Source organism: Falco punctatus, assembly GCF_963210335.1.
Source record: "Falco punctatus genome assembly, chromosome: 6".
In the NCBI taxonomy this organism is placed as follows: domain Eukaryota; kingdom Metazoa; phylum Chordata; class Aves; order Falconiformes; family Falconidae; genus Falco; species Falco punctatus.
In genome coordinates, this window is record NC_137585.1 from 51514635 (window position 1) to 51534321 (window position 19687).

At 39.5% G+C, this 19687-nt stretch overlaps 1 protein-coding gene across 1 annotated transcript in view; it reads right to left on the reverse strand.

Annotated features, from left to right (window-relative positions):
• The window catches only part of NELL2 (neural EGFL like 2), a 149109-nt gene that overhangs the window by 30111 nt on the left and 99311 nt on the right, over window positions 1-19687 (reverse strand). Inside the window, exons 14-15 of the mRNA XM_080391327.1 lie at window positions 12408-12530; window positions 10037-10132 (exon numbers count right to left, since the gene is read on the reverse strand). Of these exons, the coding sequence (XP_080247453.1) occupies window positions 10037-10132; window positions 12408-12530 (219 nt within the window). The remainder of the gene's footprint in view (window positions 1-10036; window positions 10133-12407; window positions 12531-19687) is intronic.

A 19687-nucleotide genomic window follows, 5' to 3' on the forward strand; every position in this document is an offset into this window, starting at 1 on the left:
TCTTGGGGAGCTGAAAATGCATAAATGTCAAGGCCATAATTTGCTTCTTTTTTTTCTTCCTCTGTTTCACTATCATACAAACAAAACTTCTGACCAGAACAGAAGCTGTGGAAATGATAGCTCTGCACCTCATGATTTCATGTAAAGTATATCAATAGGAGTGCAGGAAGAAAAATACAGGAACCAAAAGTTACTTTGGATTTTCTGCCCTAAAGCAGCCAAACAAGATTTTTCAGACTTCCTAGGAATTTCAGATTTGACAGTACACATTAGGCCTGTCTACTTGGAACAGGCACCCTCTATTACTGAGGATATTTCTCCCTACTAATCACCAGTCAGAAGTAGATACAATATATTGATCCCTAAGCAGTACATCAGAAAACTGTATTTAACTAAACAAAACAATTCAGAAGCATGTAAGCAGTGCAGAGGTTCATGTTCCTAGAATTACTGTTCTCAAAAACTATTTATTTGAAATCAAGGCAAGCCAAAATTAAAAAAAAATAAATAAATAAAGTACTTTGCAAGTACTGAAAGGACTTGGGAACATCACCAAGGCACTGGTTTAGATGTTTCACTGTGGCACAGTTCAGTATTTGAATCATTGCTCTTAGGCACTATTTGCGTACAGTATCTCAGAAGGTAAAATTTAATAGCTTTCACCCTGGGCAACAGGAAAATTACATTAAGATGGTCATGCAAATTACTGTGTCAATTTTAGCCTTGTGCTTCCCAGTGCTTGTTCAAATCTCAAAAGCCACCTTGTATTTTGAAAAGATTACAAAATTTTTCAACCACAAGAGCTGAAATGTTGTCGATCGGATGACTCAATATACTGGTATGGCTTTGTAATGATTCATATAGTCATATCCTGCTAACTTCTCCTCAAGTCACTAAAAAAATTTTATGTGAAGGTGTTTGTTTCACATTGCATAATTGTTGTCCAGTGATATCACTGCATAACACAATTTATGTATTTAAAAATTCATTATTAGGTTTCTGTATCATTTTACCAAAACATTATCATAGTGACATATTAGTCTTTTTAAGTAGAACGAACTGTTATGTTTAAAGAAGACAAAGAAGGTGATGCTGTAGGATGCTTCCTGAAAGTTTGCCCGTGATTCTACTATTTGCTTTTTCTACAAGAAGACAGCATTTAAAATGGATAATACAGAGTAAGATGTGGTATTGCTAAATACACTAGTTACATGCATTACCTCAATAAACCAAGCCTAGCTCAAACAACACTGTCCTTGCCTCAGAAATCAGTAGCTGACATGCAAAACGGCCATCTCTGAGAAGGCCAAGGCTGTAATGCAGACCGCTCATTACCCAGCCTGTGCAAGCCACATAGTAACTTTATATAGCAGAGATGCAAGTTATAAAGCAGGATGTTGCAGCATCCTCAGCAAAACTGTTACATTATTTTTAGAAGCTGGGTCCTGTCTTTTTCTGCTGAGATGGGAACCACAGAAAGATATTAATTAAATGCAGGTGCGTGAAGTGGTTTTGTTTCAGAGATTCAGCTCCTGAGTATAAAAAGTACAGTTAGCTATTTACTGTTTAAGTTTAAACGGGGTACTGAGAACTCTGTCTCCATCTACATCTGAACTATGCCTGGAAAGGCCAAACTTACCAACCCAACATGTCACATACCCAAATTTCCATAGGGCAGGGAGCCGGGACACTTGCCAAGGAAATGGAAAGCACTTGGAAGGACTCAAGAAGGAGAAATGGCAGTTGTTCCCCAAGCCTAGGGCAGCTAAGTTCAGTGACTAGCTGGGCATGTTAGATCCAGCATTTCTCCTTGCTTGTATTCTCCCACAGCTGAGGCTCTGAGTTACATGGGGACCTCACACCACAGCCTCAGCACTGCTGCACAGCTATAGCAGCATGCAGTCCAGCATGCAAGTTGGATTTCAACTGCTTGCCAGCCATCACAATTTAGCTTCTTTGGGTTTTGTCCTGGGTGATATTTTTTTTTTCTTTTGCTTGTACCTACAAACTTTGAAAGTTACTGACATTGAAATGCCAGGCTTGAGTGGCTCCAAAAGGTCTGACTTTCATAATATGATGAATTCTTGCTGTACGCTGGGATCTATTAAAATATTTTACACTGCAAATCATGCTCGAGTACTGTTTGTTTGTAAAAATTTTATCCAGGCTCCATAGGTTAATTCAACATTTTCTTATTGCTGTGAATTGAAGCCAGCCCTTTAACATAATTAAAACATTTCCTGCCAAAAGTATCCTGTAACTTAAGTCTCAAACCCAGAAGCCTCCCCAAAAACAGGAGACTGATTCTCAGGACACCAGGATCCAAGCAAGCCGGATGGGCTATGAAAACTAATCAGCTATGGGAGGCATCCCTTCCTCCTACAGCTATTGATCTGGACAGTTGGTGCCTGTGCTGCCTTCCATGTCTGCTCCACTTCCCTTTTGCTCCCTTCTTTTGTTTCCTCCCTTGTTAAAAAGCGCAGCAATGCCTTAAGAATTTCAGAGGATTAAATGATGAACCCTTATGTGCTTTCTGCTCAAGAAGTTTGTATGTTATTCTCATTTATTCCGGCACACAACTGGCTTCCCTGGTTAGACTATGAACTGTTGAATGGTACTCCTCTTACTCCAGGTTTGTGCAGGACCTTGCATACTTGTACCACAAATTTGAGCCTTTTGGTATTACTGTTGCAAATCCCAATCCAACTATCCATAATTTAAATCTTCATTGTAAAAATAAAACTGAGAAAATGGCAGATTTGTGAGTTGTTGGGAAAGTTTTGACTGTGATTCTTTCATAGCTTACAGAGATTTTGCATTAGACTGCAGCCAAGAATTTTTAAGAATTCTGCCGAAAGAAATTCCAGTTCTAACAGAATTGGTTCAATGCTCTGTGGGCTTCAAATGCCATTTGTGTCACAGCTTTAGCTTCACAGCCTACCTGGCCACAAGCTGATTGTGGTTGTTTCAGCTGAACACAAGGGATCAAGAGCTTAAATGGAAGTAGTTCTCTCCTGATGCTAAAAGGACTGAAATATCTCATTTTTACAAAATCAGCAATGTTAACAAGCTTTCTGGTTACTTTGACAAAGCTTTCCATTCCAATATCAGTAAGTTTATTTTCATAATAACTTCGGTATCAGAATTAAAATATTTTCACAAGCTTCCTTTGGAACAGCAGTAATAATAGTCTTCAATAATCTGAAGAGTGCTATTATTATGGTCCGTGTACATGAACAAATTAATTTGGATTTGCTGAAAAAAGCAACAGACATACATGTTAATGATTTAGTTTATATAGAAGAGTGGCACACACTCTAAGATATCTGGTCCATAACAATTATTTATCCAAATTACTTGTCTAGATTGTATTTCAGTATTTTGAACCACCAATGTTAAGTAAAAATTTATAAAAATCTGTCTTACTGACATCAAGATTTTTTTCCTACTCCATGAAATACTCGCAACATGTACATTATTTTTGTTTGAGCTTTCCATATATGAAAAAAAAAAGATAAAAAATACAGAGAAAAGCCAAATAATATATTTTCCTTGGATTTGACTATTTCTGAGAAAGCTCAAACAAGAGATGGTGATCTCACATACCTGATGCTCACCATCTTTTTCATAAATTCAGTTACACATTTAATTAAGCCAACTGTTAGTAATAATGTATAGCTGAATGCATGTAGAATCTGTAAGTTAAACTTTTTCTCAACAGTTCCTTTGAAAGGTAACAGCTTTGTGTGCCAGTTTATTTTCAGCAGTTTGCCATGGATTGTTTAGTAACAGGTGGACATGACTCCCGTGAAATCCAAGGAAAGTTCATTATCAGGAAATGCAAGTTACAGCCAATCATCCATCAAAAAAGCCATACATTTCCAGCCAACCTGTTAAAAAAACTACATCAAAACACTACCAGTAGCAAAACTCTGTTATTTGATCTTATGCATAATTAAAAGTGGTCCAGGGGAATACTCAAAGCACAAAACAAGTGTGGGAACTCAAAAAAAGCAGCTGACAAGCACAAAAATGCATTAATCTTGTACACATGCACTAGTAGATATGCATATATAGGAGAACAAACCTACTCTTAGAGCTCTTTCATCAGATTAGGAGTTACAGTAACATCAAGCAGATCTAACAAAGTCAACCTGTGCTGGGTTCTAAACTAAAATACTTTTCTAACACAGTTTAAGACAGCATTTAAAAATGCCCATTGAAGAATTCATAATTTTCCAATCAAAGACAGTATTAAATCAGTTATTTTGACAAAGTTTAACAGGCACAAATATTTTTAGATTTCCTTGGTAGTCTCAGCTTTCTACACTGTGGAAAGCTGCTCTACTATGTTAACTACTACTGTGCCTTGTAAGACCTGAAAATCTTTTAACACAGGGGTCCTCAAACTACAGCGCATGGGCCAGATATGGCCCCCCAGGGTCCTCAAACCGGCCCCCAGTATTTACAGAACCCCCTGCCGGGGGTTGGGAGACAACCAAGCAGCCGCAGGTGACTGCCTGCCACTGCATCCGCGCACCGGCCCCCTGGTTAAAAAGTTTGAGGACCCCTGTTTTAACACATAAACCTCACCTCCCTAAGCCAATGAATGCATCCCCAACATTAATGATGTCTCAACCCACATCCTTTAGCAAGAGAAACAGGAATTGTCCCACGTGTAATTTTTATGTTCTATTATCAATAAAAAATAAAAAAAAAAGGTGCTGCAGGTTGATATATCTGCATGTTTCTTACATCTGCTTCCTCATTCCACTGATCCATTTCCATAGGACATAGGCCATGATTAATCTAAAAAGCTTCCAGCAGATCATGCTAAGGTATTGCCATAGCTTTGTTAACTGCAGGGCACTCCACAGTGAATGTTTCTTCTCATGGAAACACCTGACTAGCAATAGTAGTTGATTCTCCTTCTCACATTTCTGAGCGCGCCACAGCTCCTACCCCAGAAGCACCCATTTGGAAGAAAAAAAAAAAAAAAGAAACCCATTATCATGTTTAATTACACACGGCTTCACTTCTCTTTGCAAAAGCTTCACTGAGTTTAGGAATCTCATATATAGCCTTTCCACAGCAGCTGACAGGTGAAAACAGTTACAGTTGTGCCAATAAACACAAGCAAGTTTCTGGTGCTAATCCACCAAACCGGGAAAGCCACTTTGAGTAGTGAGTGAATAGGTTTGCCCTGAAACCACGTTTCAACCTCAGGATAATTTTACCAGAAGACTTCTGACCTCTCGCATCGGAAGCAGGCTATCTGCTTCCGACTCATTGGTGCCCACTGCATCCACTCCTCTCTGCTCCATTGGAAGGCTTGGAGAAGCTGTTAGTCCCATCACACGGAACAGTACATCTCCCTAGCCAATGCTGGCACAAAGGAAACAGGCCAGGTCTTTGCCACACAGTAGACAGCCTCATCAAAAATTTAGGGGGATGCTCTGGACACCAATAATCCCAGCTATTTCAGCTCTGATTTATTCTTGTTCTTGGTCAATGACCTGTTCTACAACATGAGCTTGGCTCTATAGGCAGGACCTAAGCATGGAAAGCATCATTTCTCTCAGGCTTTGGGAGGAATACAGACACTGATCAAGTGTGCAAGGATGGGTTTTGGAAAGGATAAGGAAAATGGTGAGGTACTCAATGCCTTCCTCACCCTGGTCTTTACTGGTAACATTTGCCTTCAGGAGTCCCAGGTTGCCAAGACCAGTGGGAAAGACTGTAAGAAGAAAAATCTACCCTTGGTGGAGTGAGGATCAATATCTAAATAACCTGGAAAAAACACAGGTTGATCAAAACTGATGGGATACACCCAAGAGTGCTGAGGGAGCTGGCTGGCACCATTGCAAGGCCAACCTCAGTTACCTCAGTTCTCTTCGAAAGGTCACGGTGACTGAGAAGCTCCTGAAAACTGGAAGAAGCATATGTGTTTGAGAACTGTAAGGATCCAGGGAACTACAGATCAGCCTCACATCCATCCCTGGGAAGCTGATGGTATCCTCCTGGACATTTCCAAACATATTAAGGACATGAAGGTGCTTTGGAATAGTAAGCATTGATTTATGAAGAGGAAATCATACCTCTGAATGATAACAGACTGTTCTTTATTTAGAAAGATGAAATTCTTTATCACAAGTTCTTTTAAAAAGAGTAAAATTATCTTGTCAGAGGTATATTTGTTATTTTTAAGCTTAAGCACCCATCACTAGAAATTAATCTGACCAGTTTCTCCATAACATTTTTGATGTCATACGCTGACCTTTTGGGGTCTCCATTAAGAGTACCTGTTGTGGTTTTCTAACAGTGGCTACTATATTATTATAAATAATTTTTTTTAGAGCCTTTTGAAATCAAATGACTAGGTTGGTGAATGGGAGGAGAGCAGCGGATGTTGTTTACTTTGACTTCAATAAAGCTTTTGATGCTCTTCTAACATCCTCAAACAAGCTAAGAAAGTGCAGGCTAAATAAATGGACAGTGAGGTGGTTTGAAAACTGGGCTCAGAGGGCTGTGAGCTGGAGGCTTGTCACTTAGCAGTGTACACCTGGGTAAACACTGGGTACTGGGCCAGTACTGTTTAACATTTGGACAATAAGGTAGCGTGCACCCTCAGCACGTTCACAGATGATACAAAATTTGGAGTAGGGGTTGCCACACCAGGTAGTTGTGCTGCCATTTAGAGGGACCTCAGCAGGCTAGAGAAATGGGCCAACAGGAGTGTCATCACATTCAGAGGGAAATGCCAAGTCCTACAGTTATTAAGGAACAATCCCAGGCACCAGTACGGGTTGGGGACTGGCCAGTGGGAAAGCAGCTTTGTAGAAAAAAGATATGGAGGTCCTGGTGGACACCAAGTTGAACATGAGCCAGCCACGTGCCCTTGCAGCAAAAGAAGGCCAACAGCCTTGTGGGCTGCATTAGGAAAAGCACTGCCAGTTGGTCAAGGGAGGTGATCTTTCACCTTTATTTCATGCTGTTGAGATCACATATGGGGTGTTGGATCCAGGCTGGGCCCCCCATTACAAGAGAGACATGGAGCAAATCCAGCACAGTGCTGTAAAGATGATTAAGAGACCAGAGCATCTGTCTTACAAGGAGAGGCTTAACAGAGCTGAGATGTTCAGCCTGGAAATTAAAAGGCTGATTGGGATCTTATCAATGTGTATAAACACCTGACAGTGTCGGGGGAAGCTGGACACCTCTCAGTCATGTTCAGGAAAGGCACCAGGGGGATAGGAAATGGCATTTGAACATCACAAAAATAATAATTATTTTTTTTACTCTGAGGGTGATTGAACACTGGAATTGGTTGCCCAGAGCTTTATAGAGTTCTCCAATCCTGAAAATACTCCAAATCCAACCGGGTGCAGTCCTGAGAAACCAGCTCTATTTGAGCCTTCTCTGAGCAGAGGGATTAGACAAGATGATCTCCAGAGGTCCCTTCCAACATCATCCTTTCTGTGATTCTGAGAAATTATTTAAATGGTGCTATTACAGAGCTATTACCTTTTACAGAAGGAAACAGTAAGAACTGGTGTGCATTTTCCAGGTTATTGCTGGAATATGGGTTCAATCTTCTGTTAATTAATTCATAGGTTTAGCAGCTGCTGACAATTACTATATAACTATACATTTTATTTCAAGTTAAAAATGCCAGGATTCTTCAATAAGCAGTTTTAAAATATATATAGCATAAACAGAAATAACTAACATGTAATTCAAAAATAGATTTGGCATCTTTACATCAATCCTCCTCCTTCCTTGTATGTGACTGCATCTAAAGATGTCTGCCTAGAAAAGATTAAATTACCTTTGTAGATAAAGTGACTGTTCAAAAAGAGAAGCTTCCAGCATAAATTATTTGTAGTATGAATGTCTTAAATCACTTCAAGCCTAACAAAAAGTACCTTCAGGAAACTGCTGCTTTCACTGGGAGTCAGTATGCATTGTCTGAGGCTCAGGTTTTCTTTTATAGCTGTATACAGCACCATCTTTTTGACAATGCAGCCTCAGAACAAACTAGCTTTTGCTCTTTATCGACAGGATAGCTCTTCCATTTGCCCCTCTGACAGTATTTCAGACTGTATGTTTCAAAGCCACGTGCAAGTATATTACAATCGTACTCTTGCACATTAATATCCAAATGAGGTCATCAGACTTGCAGCCCTGCGGCTGATCCCTAGTGTTACTTCAACAGTAAGAAAAAAAATTATTTCCAGTGGAGGTCCACCAGGACAGAGGGGCTTCTCCTTGCAAGGCTGACCTATGAAACTGGTTTGGGGCTGACAAACTGGCTCCAAATCATAACAGTATCACCAGCTATGTGATATTAGGTCACTACCATACTAGCCTCATGTTAAATATTGAGATCAGACATTCACAAAGGCTTCATACCTGGTCCAAGTCTTTGCCTGCCCTCCAATATGTTTCCTGAAGGGCAGGAAAGATGGGCAACTAGGCCAGCAGTCCAGCTGCTTTCAAAGCACATTTGGGGCTGAACACAGTTAAGTTAGTTTAACATGCTTGAACTTTCTCAGTTGGGAACAGAGTGTCCCTGGGATCCCCTCTAAAGAAGGGAGCAGAGACAGGACTTCCAGGGGCAATTCACAAAAGCCAGTAAGATCTCTCTTTGATTATGCCTATTAGTATTGACTATACAAGTAGAATAAAGCAAATATGCTTCTCATCTACACACTTCAGACCAGAGTATAAAGCTGGAAAAGATGAATGTGGGCCTTGAAACTATACATGCGATATTTAGTTGATCACAGCAGAATGCTGCAAGGAGCATATAAGACAAATATTTCTAAAACAAAGTAACTGTTTTAATACTTGACCATTATCTTAGCATACAATTTGTTCTAAACAAAAACACAACAGTGTTACATTGAAGACACCTTGCTACCCTGTACCATGTTATTTGCAGCCTGTGAGAAACAGTGAGGAACACTTGAAAATTTGCTCTCAACATTTTTCTAGAAACAGATGAACAATCAGGATAGTGCTTTTCACACAGCTTCCCTCTAGTGTACTGTGGTAATATGTGCTCAAATACAGAACAATGAAAACAATCACACTTCTCAAGTCTCAAATGGACCAGGTAACACAAAATTCAGATCAGCCTGTGTTTTTCATTAAACTGGACAGGTTTACAAGTCAGATGAAAGCAATACTTGCTCAAATGACCTCCTTTCCTCTGTTTGGAAGATTTATTGAAGGCAATATAGAACAGCAACAATAGTCAATCATAGATGGCAGACTGCCCTTTTATTAGGCGTACTGAAGCCAATTAATCTAAGTGAGCTTTCTCCCTTTATCTCCTGGAGGCATGTACGGTTATAATGCATTTAAACACTCTGCATCAATAAATAAAGGTGCTGAAACTATTCATTTTAACTTTGAAAAATTATTTACAAGTACTTGAGATGCTAAATACTAACATTCTACATACTCTGCTGGGCCATATAATTTGACTAGATCCAAGACTTAAAAAATAAAGTTCTAAAACAAGAATTTGTGGTACTGCCATCCTCAGGGGTAGGAGGAAGAGAAAGAAATGCCTGCAAAAGGAGGTAAAACCAGTAGGAACACTGAAGCCTACCTTAACACTGAGTAAAAAAAGGTAAGTTGATCAGAAGTCTTCAAATAATGTTGCAGGGAAAAGTGGGCTACTTAACAGCACAGAAGCAACCAGTTACTGGAATTTATTTCCAGATGTCAGATTATCTGCAATGTATAGGAGATTGTAAAGGCCATTTGAGGTGAAAAGCAATACTCTTATTAATTATGGAACATCAAAACCCAAGATGTCTTAATTCACGTTCTCATTTTTGCGGTCCATGTGCTTCTAATTAGAACTGCTGTAATATATTCTCTTGGGAGGCATATAAGAAAAGTGAGTAACTTTTTAGTAACAACTTCCTCTTTCAGGGCACACACTTAAACAATCCTTTATTCTTGGATTACCTCAAACATCCTCCTTGGATTACCTTCATTGTAAATTCAGTTATAAGCTTACCAGTTTCACAGCTGGGCCCAGTGAAGCCTTGTGGGCAGGCACACACATCGGAAGCGATACAGGCTCCTCCGTTCCTGCACCCATTTTTGCAAAATGCTGCAAAATGCAAAATCACAATATATCGGTAACAGAACTGCACTCAGCAACCACGCAGGTGGCCATGGGCTGCTGGCAGGCTGACAGAAAACACAGCCCCTGCAGCACTCAGTGCACGGACTGCCTTCTCCTAAGGACAGAGGTCACAAAGAGATGGTTTATGGCCACCCTGCCTCACTGGCCAGATGGGCTGACAAGCTACAGAAGGAGATTAGAGTAAATCATCTGAAGACAAAAGCTCACATATGTGCTCCTTTGCATGCACCAGGCAGTAGTGAAAGGCAGCATCTTCCCTAGGAACAGACTCTTCCTAGAGCAGTGCTAGTCTTCTCTGCTGCCCAAATAAAGGCCTGGGCACAACAGGCACATCTGAACACTAAATTGTCTAGCTACCTCATTCCTTGACTAATCAATTAGATTGAAACAATCTAAAAAGTCACTTTGTCTCAGGAACTTAGAAACTTTTACCATTTACATCTCGAAGTCAATCCCTGGATTTGTTCTTTGGCATGTTGCAATCTGAGAAGCTGGTGCTTACATATTTTGGTGCAGCATTCTCCAAAGACGGTTCTGAATATGTCTATGCTTTAAAGAGCCCCTTCTGCAGACAAGAGTGCAACCAGCTCTGATAGAAAACATAGCAGCTGTTAACTGCTCCAGTTGAATCTGCAATATGCAACCAGAAACGCTCTGGTCACAAGAAACCGCAGGTGAAACTAAGCAGATGGAGGTTATCTCTGACATAAAAGCATTGATGTGAGGCACTGATCTAGCCCTGCACTTGTAACCAGCCATCAGAGATGCCAGGCTTTGGTTTGCAGCTGCTCTGTGTAACAGCACCACTGATGAGGTCTTAAGGCTCATCTGGGAGAGAACACAAGTGTTATCAATTTGAGCTTTCCAGCTCTCAGTTTCCAGGCACCAGCCTTGTGGCATGAGGCCCCGGGCACCGAGTGAGACATCCAAGATTCCCAGAGCAGGATGACACAGCACACAGCACAGCTGATAGCACAGTGCATGAAAAGCTGCCAAAGGCATGGGGACAAGAGGTGCATCCAGGTCTCTCTGAAGAGCACTGGCATCCAAGCCAGGGCTCCAGAGAAGTACATTTTTCAGATTGCAATACACAGGCTCAGAGCCTTCTCCTGCACACTGTCTTTTCAGTATTGAAAAGAGAGGGAGGAAGGGATACACTTTTCTTTCACAGTGGGACCAGGCACCCTCTGAAATGTCAGACCTGCAGTCAAAGCTCTTATTCAGGGAAGGAGGAGCTGAGCGCGGTGCACTAGGGTTATGCAGCTTCTCTTTAACACAAAGAAATCTCAATTACCTTTTTGTAAGCCGACACACCTCCAGCAGAAGGACTGGTGAATACTCCCAAGCACAGCACAGGAGTGAGCTGCACAGGCAGAGCTCTCTTCTGACAGGAGTGGCTCTGGGTTTGAACCTCCTAAGACTAAGACTTTTACCCCATTACCCAGAGGAGGGAGCCCAGCATAAAAGGGAGTATTTGCCAAGGTCTCTCCCCATGTGTTTGACTGGAAGCAGACCAGGCTGCCATCTGAACCAGCTCCCCTACAGCTACACTACTTTTATTTTCAAGCACCCTCTAGGATCCTATGCTCAGAGCCCGAGGACTTCCAAGGACTTGGGCCCAAGTACCAAGTATCATCTTCTTTGATGTGAAATGCAATGGAAACAAAAGCAGCATTGTATCTCTGGGAAAGCATCTTTCTAAGGCTAGAAGTGTAACTTCTGACGTTCACCAGTGAATGAGAATGTTAGGAATCAAGGCACCACCTCACGTGCACCAAAAGTTTTGTGCATTCGTATCAACTGCTTTTCTCATTTAGAGTAAAAAGACACAGCATACCAAACAACTTTTCAGTTCCTGCAAGCAAAATAGCAAGCGATAGACCATCGACAATGTAGATCTGACAATGTTTCCACAGCTGTAACTTTGTTGGTAACTGTGGGCTTCCTTCAGTGGTGTAGCACATATAGAAACTGTTACCTTGACCCAGAAATGAAACATTGTTACTTCACATTTTAGAGCATATTATCTATGTATGCATCAAATCACTGTGAACTCTGCCAAATGCAAAGTCAGTGTATATCTGCCTATGAAGATCATCTTATAGGTGCAGGACCTAAAGTGCCTAGCCTAGCATTTCGCCTGTCTTCTTCAAGGCACATGACCAGATTTGCATCAGCTATGACAAAGCCCCTCATCCAGCTCCAAGACTGCCGGCCCCCAGGGTTTTCAGCGGCTTACCTTTGCAGATGGTACCATTTCCCGTGTAACCTGGCTTGCAGACACAGTTGTGCCCACCCACAGTGTTGAAGCAGAGCGCATTTTCATCACAGTTGTGCTGGTTTGTTATACATTCATCATGCTCTGAAAAAGGAAACAAGAAAGGGATGGTCCTGAATTTTTAAGATACAACAAAATAAAAGCTTTGCAGAGGTTTCCACATTAATAAGAGATAAACACAGTACTGACAACAGGGCTATGTGAACAGGTAACCATGGGATAGCCAGGGTATGTATTTTTAGCACATACTAGTATGTGACAACTGCTGCAGCATAATTCCACTTTCATTAACGGGGAGCCACCAACATTACATTTTCTATGTGGGCTACACTTTTCTTGTAAACACTTGCCAAAGAGCCAGCTAGCATACTGAAAATCCATATGTTAGCTCTACTGTATAATTTATTCATGGAGGTTTATCTTATGCGGGATTCATAGGGTTTCCTTCAGAAAGCTGACTAATGGTGTGAGACATGCTCCAAGCTGCAAAAGATACAGATAGCAGAAGGCAGGACTTCACAACGTAGCCTGTGTTTTCCCTCCCTTCAGTGCATACACAGCGCTTTATTTAGACAAAATAAATAACCCAAAACCAAAGGTCTGCCAGTTTTTCAAGGGACTTTTGGTATGGCATGCTCTAGCACCGGAGTGTGATGGATGACACTCGTCAGTCTGTTGGGAATAAATGAAAAATCTGGACAATAAGATTGTGTGTTAATCTGCAATGCCCTGTTTAATCTGAAACAAAAAAGTATTGTATAAGTGTTCAGGTTTCTGAACATTTTCATGTCTTAGTTTGTGGTTTTTAAGAAATGGAAAATGCAATTTCAAAATAAGATGCTTTGAAGTGTCATTTCAAAATGCTACATGAAATGCTCTACTATTTTCAAAATGCACTATCTCAGTCTGTAGACATCAAAATGAAATGTTTCCATCTTCTGCAAATATTCCTTGGATTTTCTTTACATCAACGGTATTCATCTATCCATAAATAATTTCAGACTCCTAAAATTTTAATTTCAGGAAAACCAACTCTTTGGGGACCATAAAGACACCCAGTTTCAATCAGTACACATGGGCTAACCTGCATGTGAGGTTTTCATAGCCATCACTCCACCCAGCTTTTAGCAAATTTTATTAGTGTAACTTATGCCAGTTCTGGCTATTTGGCACAAGTCTTAAATCTGGAATTGGATGCTCTTTCTTCCCCAGTTTTGAGTATGTCACTGTGCTGAATCTTTCCCTTTATAAATAAAGAACTAACGCCTGCACATACCCCACAGAGTTGTCAGGAAAATTAATTTCTTAGCATTTGCAAATCACTATGGAAATGTTCAACTTGTTATTTAAATACTGGCCATAAACTGTAGGAATATAAAGCTGGCAGAACAGCACATCTCTAATCCATCAGTAGATGTAAATTGTCCTCTAGGAACAGCAAATACCTGTTGTTCAGAAAAGGGTAGGGGGGGAAATCACCACAATGTAAGTAATCAATTTTAAACACTACAGAGGCTTAGAAATTTATTTGTGGGGGTTTTGTTCTTGTTGAATGAATATTTGTTTGGGTTTTAATAACACTAACCTAATACACCTCCTTCTAAACAAGGACTTACATATCTCTCATATCACCAATGGTCTCAACCCTCCACACTTACGGAGCTGAATCCCTGGCAGGCTGCAGCAGAGCATAGGCTGCAGGCCTCTGCCCTGAAGCATGAGATTTAATTACTTTGCTCTCAGCATGAATATCTAAAATTGTTGTTGTTCACTGAATGATCTAGCCCCTCTAAAATTCAGTTACAATATTTGACTCTGACCTCCTAACACAGTGAAATCTCTCATGCTGGCTGAAACAGTATTTATGTTAGATCAGTCCACAAAAGAAAAAGTGACCATGCAAATTAGGTAAAGTGTTATCTGTGGTATAATAGTAACTTGGTTTTCTTGGTTTGCATTAATATTATGATATTATTTAAATAAAGTATGTTATTTAAATATATATATAATATTTTCTCATTTTTAAATGTTCTGTATAACAAACAACAGGAAAATAACTGTGGAAATGTGCACAAAATGCACTCAGCAAGCCAAAATATCTTGCAAAGCCGTTATCTTGGTACATCGGGAGGTAGGGTAAACTCAGCTATGAAATCATTGAATTTGACAGATTAAGTATCATCCTCAACAAGGAAGTCTAGCCATACACCCTGTGCCTTAGGAATGCAAAAGCATTGCTGGCACATATGGCAGCTCTTTATTAGCAATAAGAGTATATTAGAGGGAAGTGGGTAATCACAGATTGTCACACTAGGAGCAACAGGTCTATGCACGTGGCTGGAGCAGCTCTGAAAGCCCATCAAGGCACCCACAGACAGGGCAAGTGCCCTGGCATCTATGCCAAGCAAATTTGCTATCGATAATCCAGTACAACATATTTATAACACCTTGCAGTACCAGGGCCTTGAAAACCATTTGCACAGATCTATGTCCTTCATATAAAAAGACAACCATCACACTTGAGCGTGCCTTTGTAACATTTACTCTGGGCTAAGAAAAACTACTGAGTCTTTTAAGGTGGATTTTTCTTACAGTGTACAGTATCCGTAAAATTAACTTTCCATCAGCTAAGCAATGGGGCTTGGATTCAAAGGTAATATGCCTGGTTTCCTACTCTACGTAAGAAACTTCAGTATTTCTTATCCTCCTGTAAGAAAGTTCATGGAGGATGCTTGCTAAGATTTCAGGAAGAGGATCCAGCACATAGCCCGAACTCTATCAAAACAGCCAGCACTTCTACTTCTGTAGTTATCTGCTTAAACTTCAGGTCTATTTTTATTTAAATCAAATATTAGCAACTCATGAAAATTTCATGGGTCTGATAAATGATTCTTGGATTGAAGTTTACATGTCATATTTAGGAAGAAAATGTCTCAGAGTAGGATGAAATTCTGTGATTCAATTAAAGGAGTAGCAATTTTAAAACGATTGGAATGGAGAAAAAAATCAGGAAAAAAAAAGGATCAGGATGTTTTACAATCCATCTAGATTTGTTGCTCTTTATCATCTGAGCTTAGCTTCAATAGCACACTTTAAATCATTTAAACATAGTAATTCTTCATATTCCTTCTTAAAGTGGCACCTAACAGTGTGGTCAGCCTACACTTCAGAACTAGATCTATTGTAGACTGATTACAAATGGTTAAACTAAGCCCAAAAAATTCAAGTACATAAAGCATCTTACTACATTCACTCTTCCAGCACATGGCACACTATCCACACCAATTTAAAGAGACCATCAGAAACAGCTCCTTCCAGAATTCTCTGTTAATAACAAGGTAGATTGTCCAGTTTTACTAAAGATAGAAATAGTTATTTGTAACAAAAAGGGTGGTGGTCTGTCGATAATTCTTCATTAATTCATGCTTATCACTTTAGTTTCTTTTTGGAAAGTCACCTTTAATGAGGAGGACATTGCAGAGACTGAGTTAATCAATCTTAAACATCAAACCAGCAACTGTAGAAGCAGATAGAGTAGTGCAGTGCATTAAAAAGAAACACGCGGTTTATAGAAGAGTCTTCTAAAGAGAACCATTTTCAAAGTTCAAGAACCAGTATAGAAACATTATTTGCATTACTTAGAAATGTCAGTACTGCCCAAATATATTTCTGATGCTGCAAGAAGCAACACTGAGGCCATTCATTTCAAGCATCTTTAGAAATCACGTGACACACATTTTAAAAAGTTGTATACTTATTTCACTGCACACCATAATGAAGATGGGGACAGGCCAGGTACAACAGTATTACAGAGGCAAAGAAATAATTACTTTTGCAGAGAGACTTTAACGATTAGCAAACCTGAATTTACAGAACACAAACATATTCTATAAAGACAAAATGCACTGGTTTCAATGATTACTGCTAAAAATTTATTATCTAATATATCTAAATTCCATTTTGCACTGTTCAGGACTCTATGCTCAACAGTGTCAAAATTCATAAAATCTCCGTTCTGGGCACCAACCAAAGTTTTAAATATAGTATTTATATTGGCTAAATTATCTCTAGAATAAGGTCTTTCTAGATAGAAAAAAAATAACTCCAAAATTTGCTATTGCTCCGTTTTAATAATAATAGTAACAGTAAGTTCCATTAAATAGTTCTTAGGACACAGATGACTTAGAGATGCAAAAAGTTATGTGACAGTGCAGTTAATTCACTTATGTACATTTGGGTGTGCAGCAAATAGATTATATACACAATTACATATACATATATGTGCATATATATATATGCACATACAGTAAGGGTGATGTACTTTTTTAAATTTTGGTTCATTTTGAAATACTACTCTAGAATATTCCATATGGTTTGCTTGACAAAAATGTTTTTACTTCAGAAGCATATCTAGGGTGAAGTACTGCATCTAAGGAGACAGACTGCTGGCATAAACTAATCAAGACTCACTAGATCCTGTGATGTATGTCAATGCAATGACAGATGGGGATCTGTCTTATGAAGTTCGTTATCTGTGCAGTGATCCTTCCAGAACTTAGTAAAATTTAACATGCTGTCCACAAGGTGTGTCACCTGCCTCCTCATTATCCTAGCACTATACATTAGTCCCTATCCTTCCTACTGTGTATTTCATGATTAAAAATAAAGTCCTTATAGCATTTCTTACTTGCATACTGCAAGCCTTCCCAATATTTGCCTTGCGCATCCAAATTCTGTAAATATCTAAGAAAAAAAACAAACAACAGACAGAATCCAATCCAACAGCAAAAAGGAATGATGACTGAGTTGCATCACTTACTTATGGGTACAGAATGTTATGCTGGCGGTTTTCCTCAACCACCCATTACCAACATTGGAAATTAAGAGCTAAGATCACACTTAAGACACAGAAATTCATTAAAGTTCCCAAAAACATAAATTAAATACATCCCCCCAGTTGTAATCTTGTAACACAATGCAACAGATACTACTATCTGAGTGAGCAACTTGTGGACCAGGATTAAATTAAAACAATTTAAATGCAGGTAATATATTAGATATTTTCTCCTTTTAATGCCTCTGCATTCTTGAACTTAAATTACTTCCAGCCTCCTGTCTCCCTCCCATGACTTGGTATAGATCTATAAAACCATGCCACCAGCCGTCATCTGACATGGCAGTGACAACAGATAAGAGTTACTTGAATTATCAATAGCTGACAAACTTAAATAGCCACCTACAGTTTATCTTAATTACAAGCTTTTTTGCCCTATACAGTTCACGTACAAGAAAAAAACTAGTAGTAATTATAAGGATAGTTTGGAAGACTTACTCCATTAAGATCATTTGGGAAATGACAGATGGTTAATTTCTTTAAGACTTCATATTAACTTGTTTAAACTCTAATTGGCAGGGTTACTTAAAGTCTCAGTACAGGCACACTATTTTCAAAGAGTAAATGCTGTAAATTTATTGAATTATGCTATTTGCTGGAGCATGGCCACAGAAGGGCAACAAAGCTGGTGAAGGGTCTGAGCACAAGTCCTGTGAGGAGCAGCTGAGGGAACTGGGGTGTTTTAGCCTGGAGAAAAGGATGCTCAGGGCAGACCTTACTGCTCTCTGCAACCACCTGAAAGGAGGCTGTGAGCAGGTGGGGGTTGGTCTCTTCTCCCAGATAACAAGCAACAAGACAAGTGGAAAGGGCCTCAAGTTGCACCAGGGGAGGTTTATATCGGATATTAGGAGAAATGTCTTCATCAAAAGGATTGTCAAGCATTGGCACAGGCTGCCCAGGGAAGTGGCTGAGTCACCGTCCCTGGAGGTATTTAAAAGCTGGGTAGATGTGGGCTTAGGGACATGGTTTAGTGGTGGACTTGGCAGTGCTTGGTTAATGGTTGAAATCAATAATCTTAAAGGTCTTTTCCAAACTCTGATTCTACATCTCCCATGTATTTATGTTAAATTTGGGGATTTATATTGCCCAATTTAAGTATTAATTTTTCTATAGACACTCCTTAATTGAAATGCAAAATGGAATCTGTGCTTTAATTACTCATAGAGTTAACATCACAGTTTACCCTTCGTTAACGCCAAAGTCATTAATCATTAAATAATGACCAACAGCAGCTGTCCTCAGCTGAAAGCTAGGGATATGAAAAGCTAGGTCTCCCAACAACAATCTCTTCACTGTTAATCCTGTTATTTCACCTTCATTCACTCCCATATATCTATGGTGCTCTTGGCCCTCATTTTCTAATCCTTTCTTCAGTGCAGCCATAAACAATGATTTCTGTAGATCTACGTCCAGAATTTTCCTACTTTTTCCTCTTAATTATGTTGATAATAAAAATAGCTCTGGCACGTGCACGTTCTATTTTCAAGGTCTGTTTAGAGACCATCCTGTTTTCTGAAATGCTGCTTCTGTCTGTAATTACTTAGTCCATTGTTGTTCTTCAGGGAGAACAGCTGCCATCATCTCACCCAGATGTCTACTTCTCTCGTTTATCTATTAGCTTATTTACTTATTCTATATTTAGTGTTAATATGATAAAAAAAGAAAAACCAGATAACTGTACTGAAAACTGAGGAAGAAAATCCACTTGGGAAAATGGCCACAATCCAGTGTTCCTTTTCATATCCATTATGAGAAAGCTCCAGGGATGCATCTTAGTTATACTAGTAGGAAGATATAACAGGGAATCTATATTACTGGCAGTTATTGATGCGGGATTAAAAGTAGCTGAAAAAAACAGTTAATCAAGAGAAGGAACAAGCACTCACTCTCCTTGCAGCTGCCTGTGAGGCTAAGAGGGCTTTGGAGAAAGCTCTGAGGTGGCTGTAGCTCTGACAAGACTTGAGACAGACACAGATTGAGCTGCACTTTTGGAACTGGTACAGTTTGTTTCACAGAAAGACAAATCCTGACACTAAATATGATGATGAAATCCATCCCTAAAACACTTCCCATTTCCAGTCAAGAAGTTCTTTTCTCTCTAGAACCAAAACTTTTAATGTGTGCACTGTTCTTTACCAATGTGGAGAACACAAGGGAGATCCTGGGATGAAAAATCCCTGGAGAAATACTGCATATTTATGTGCAAATATAAGTTCAAAAAATATGGGACATTCTAATCCTAGTAAACACTAGTTTCTTTGAAAGCTTACTCTAAGAAGATTTTTAATTTTATGTTTTATTTCACAACTGACTTTCACCTAAAGAAAACTATTTCACACACCAAAGC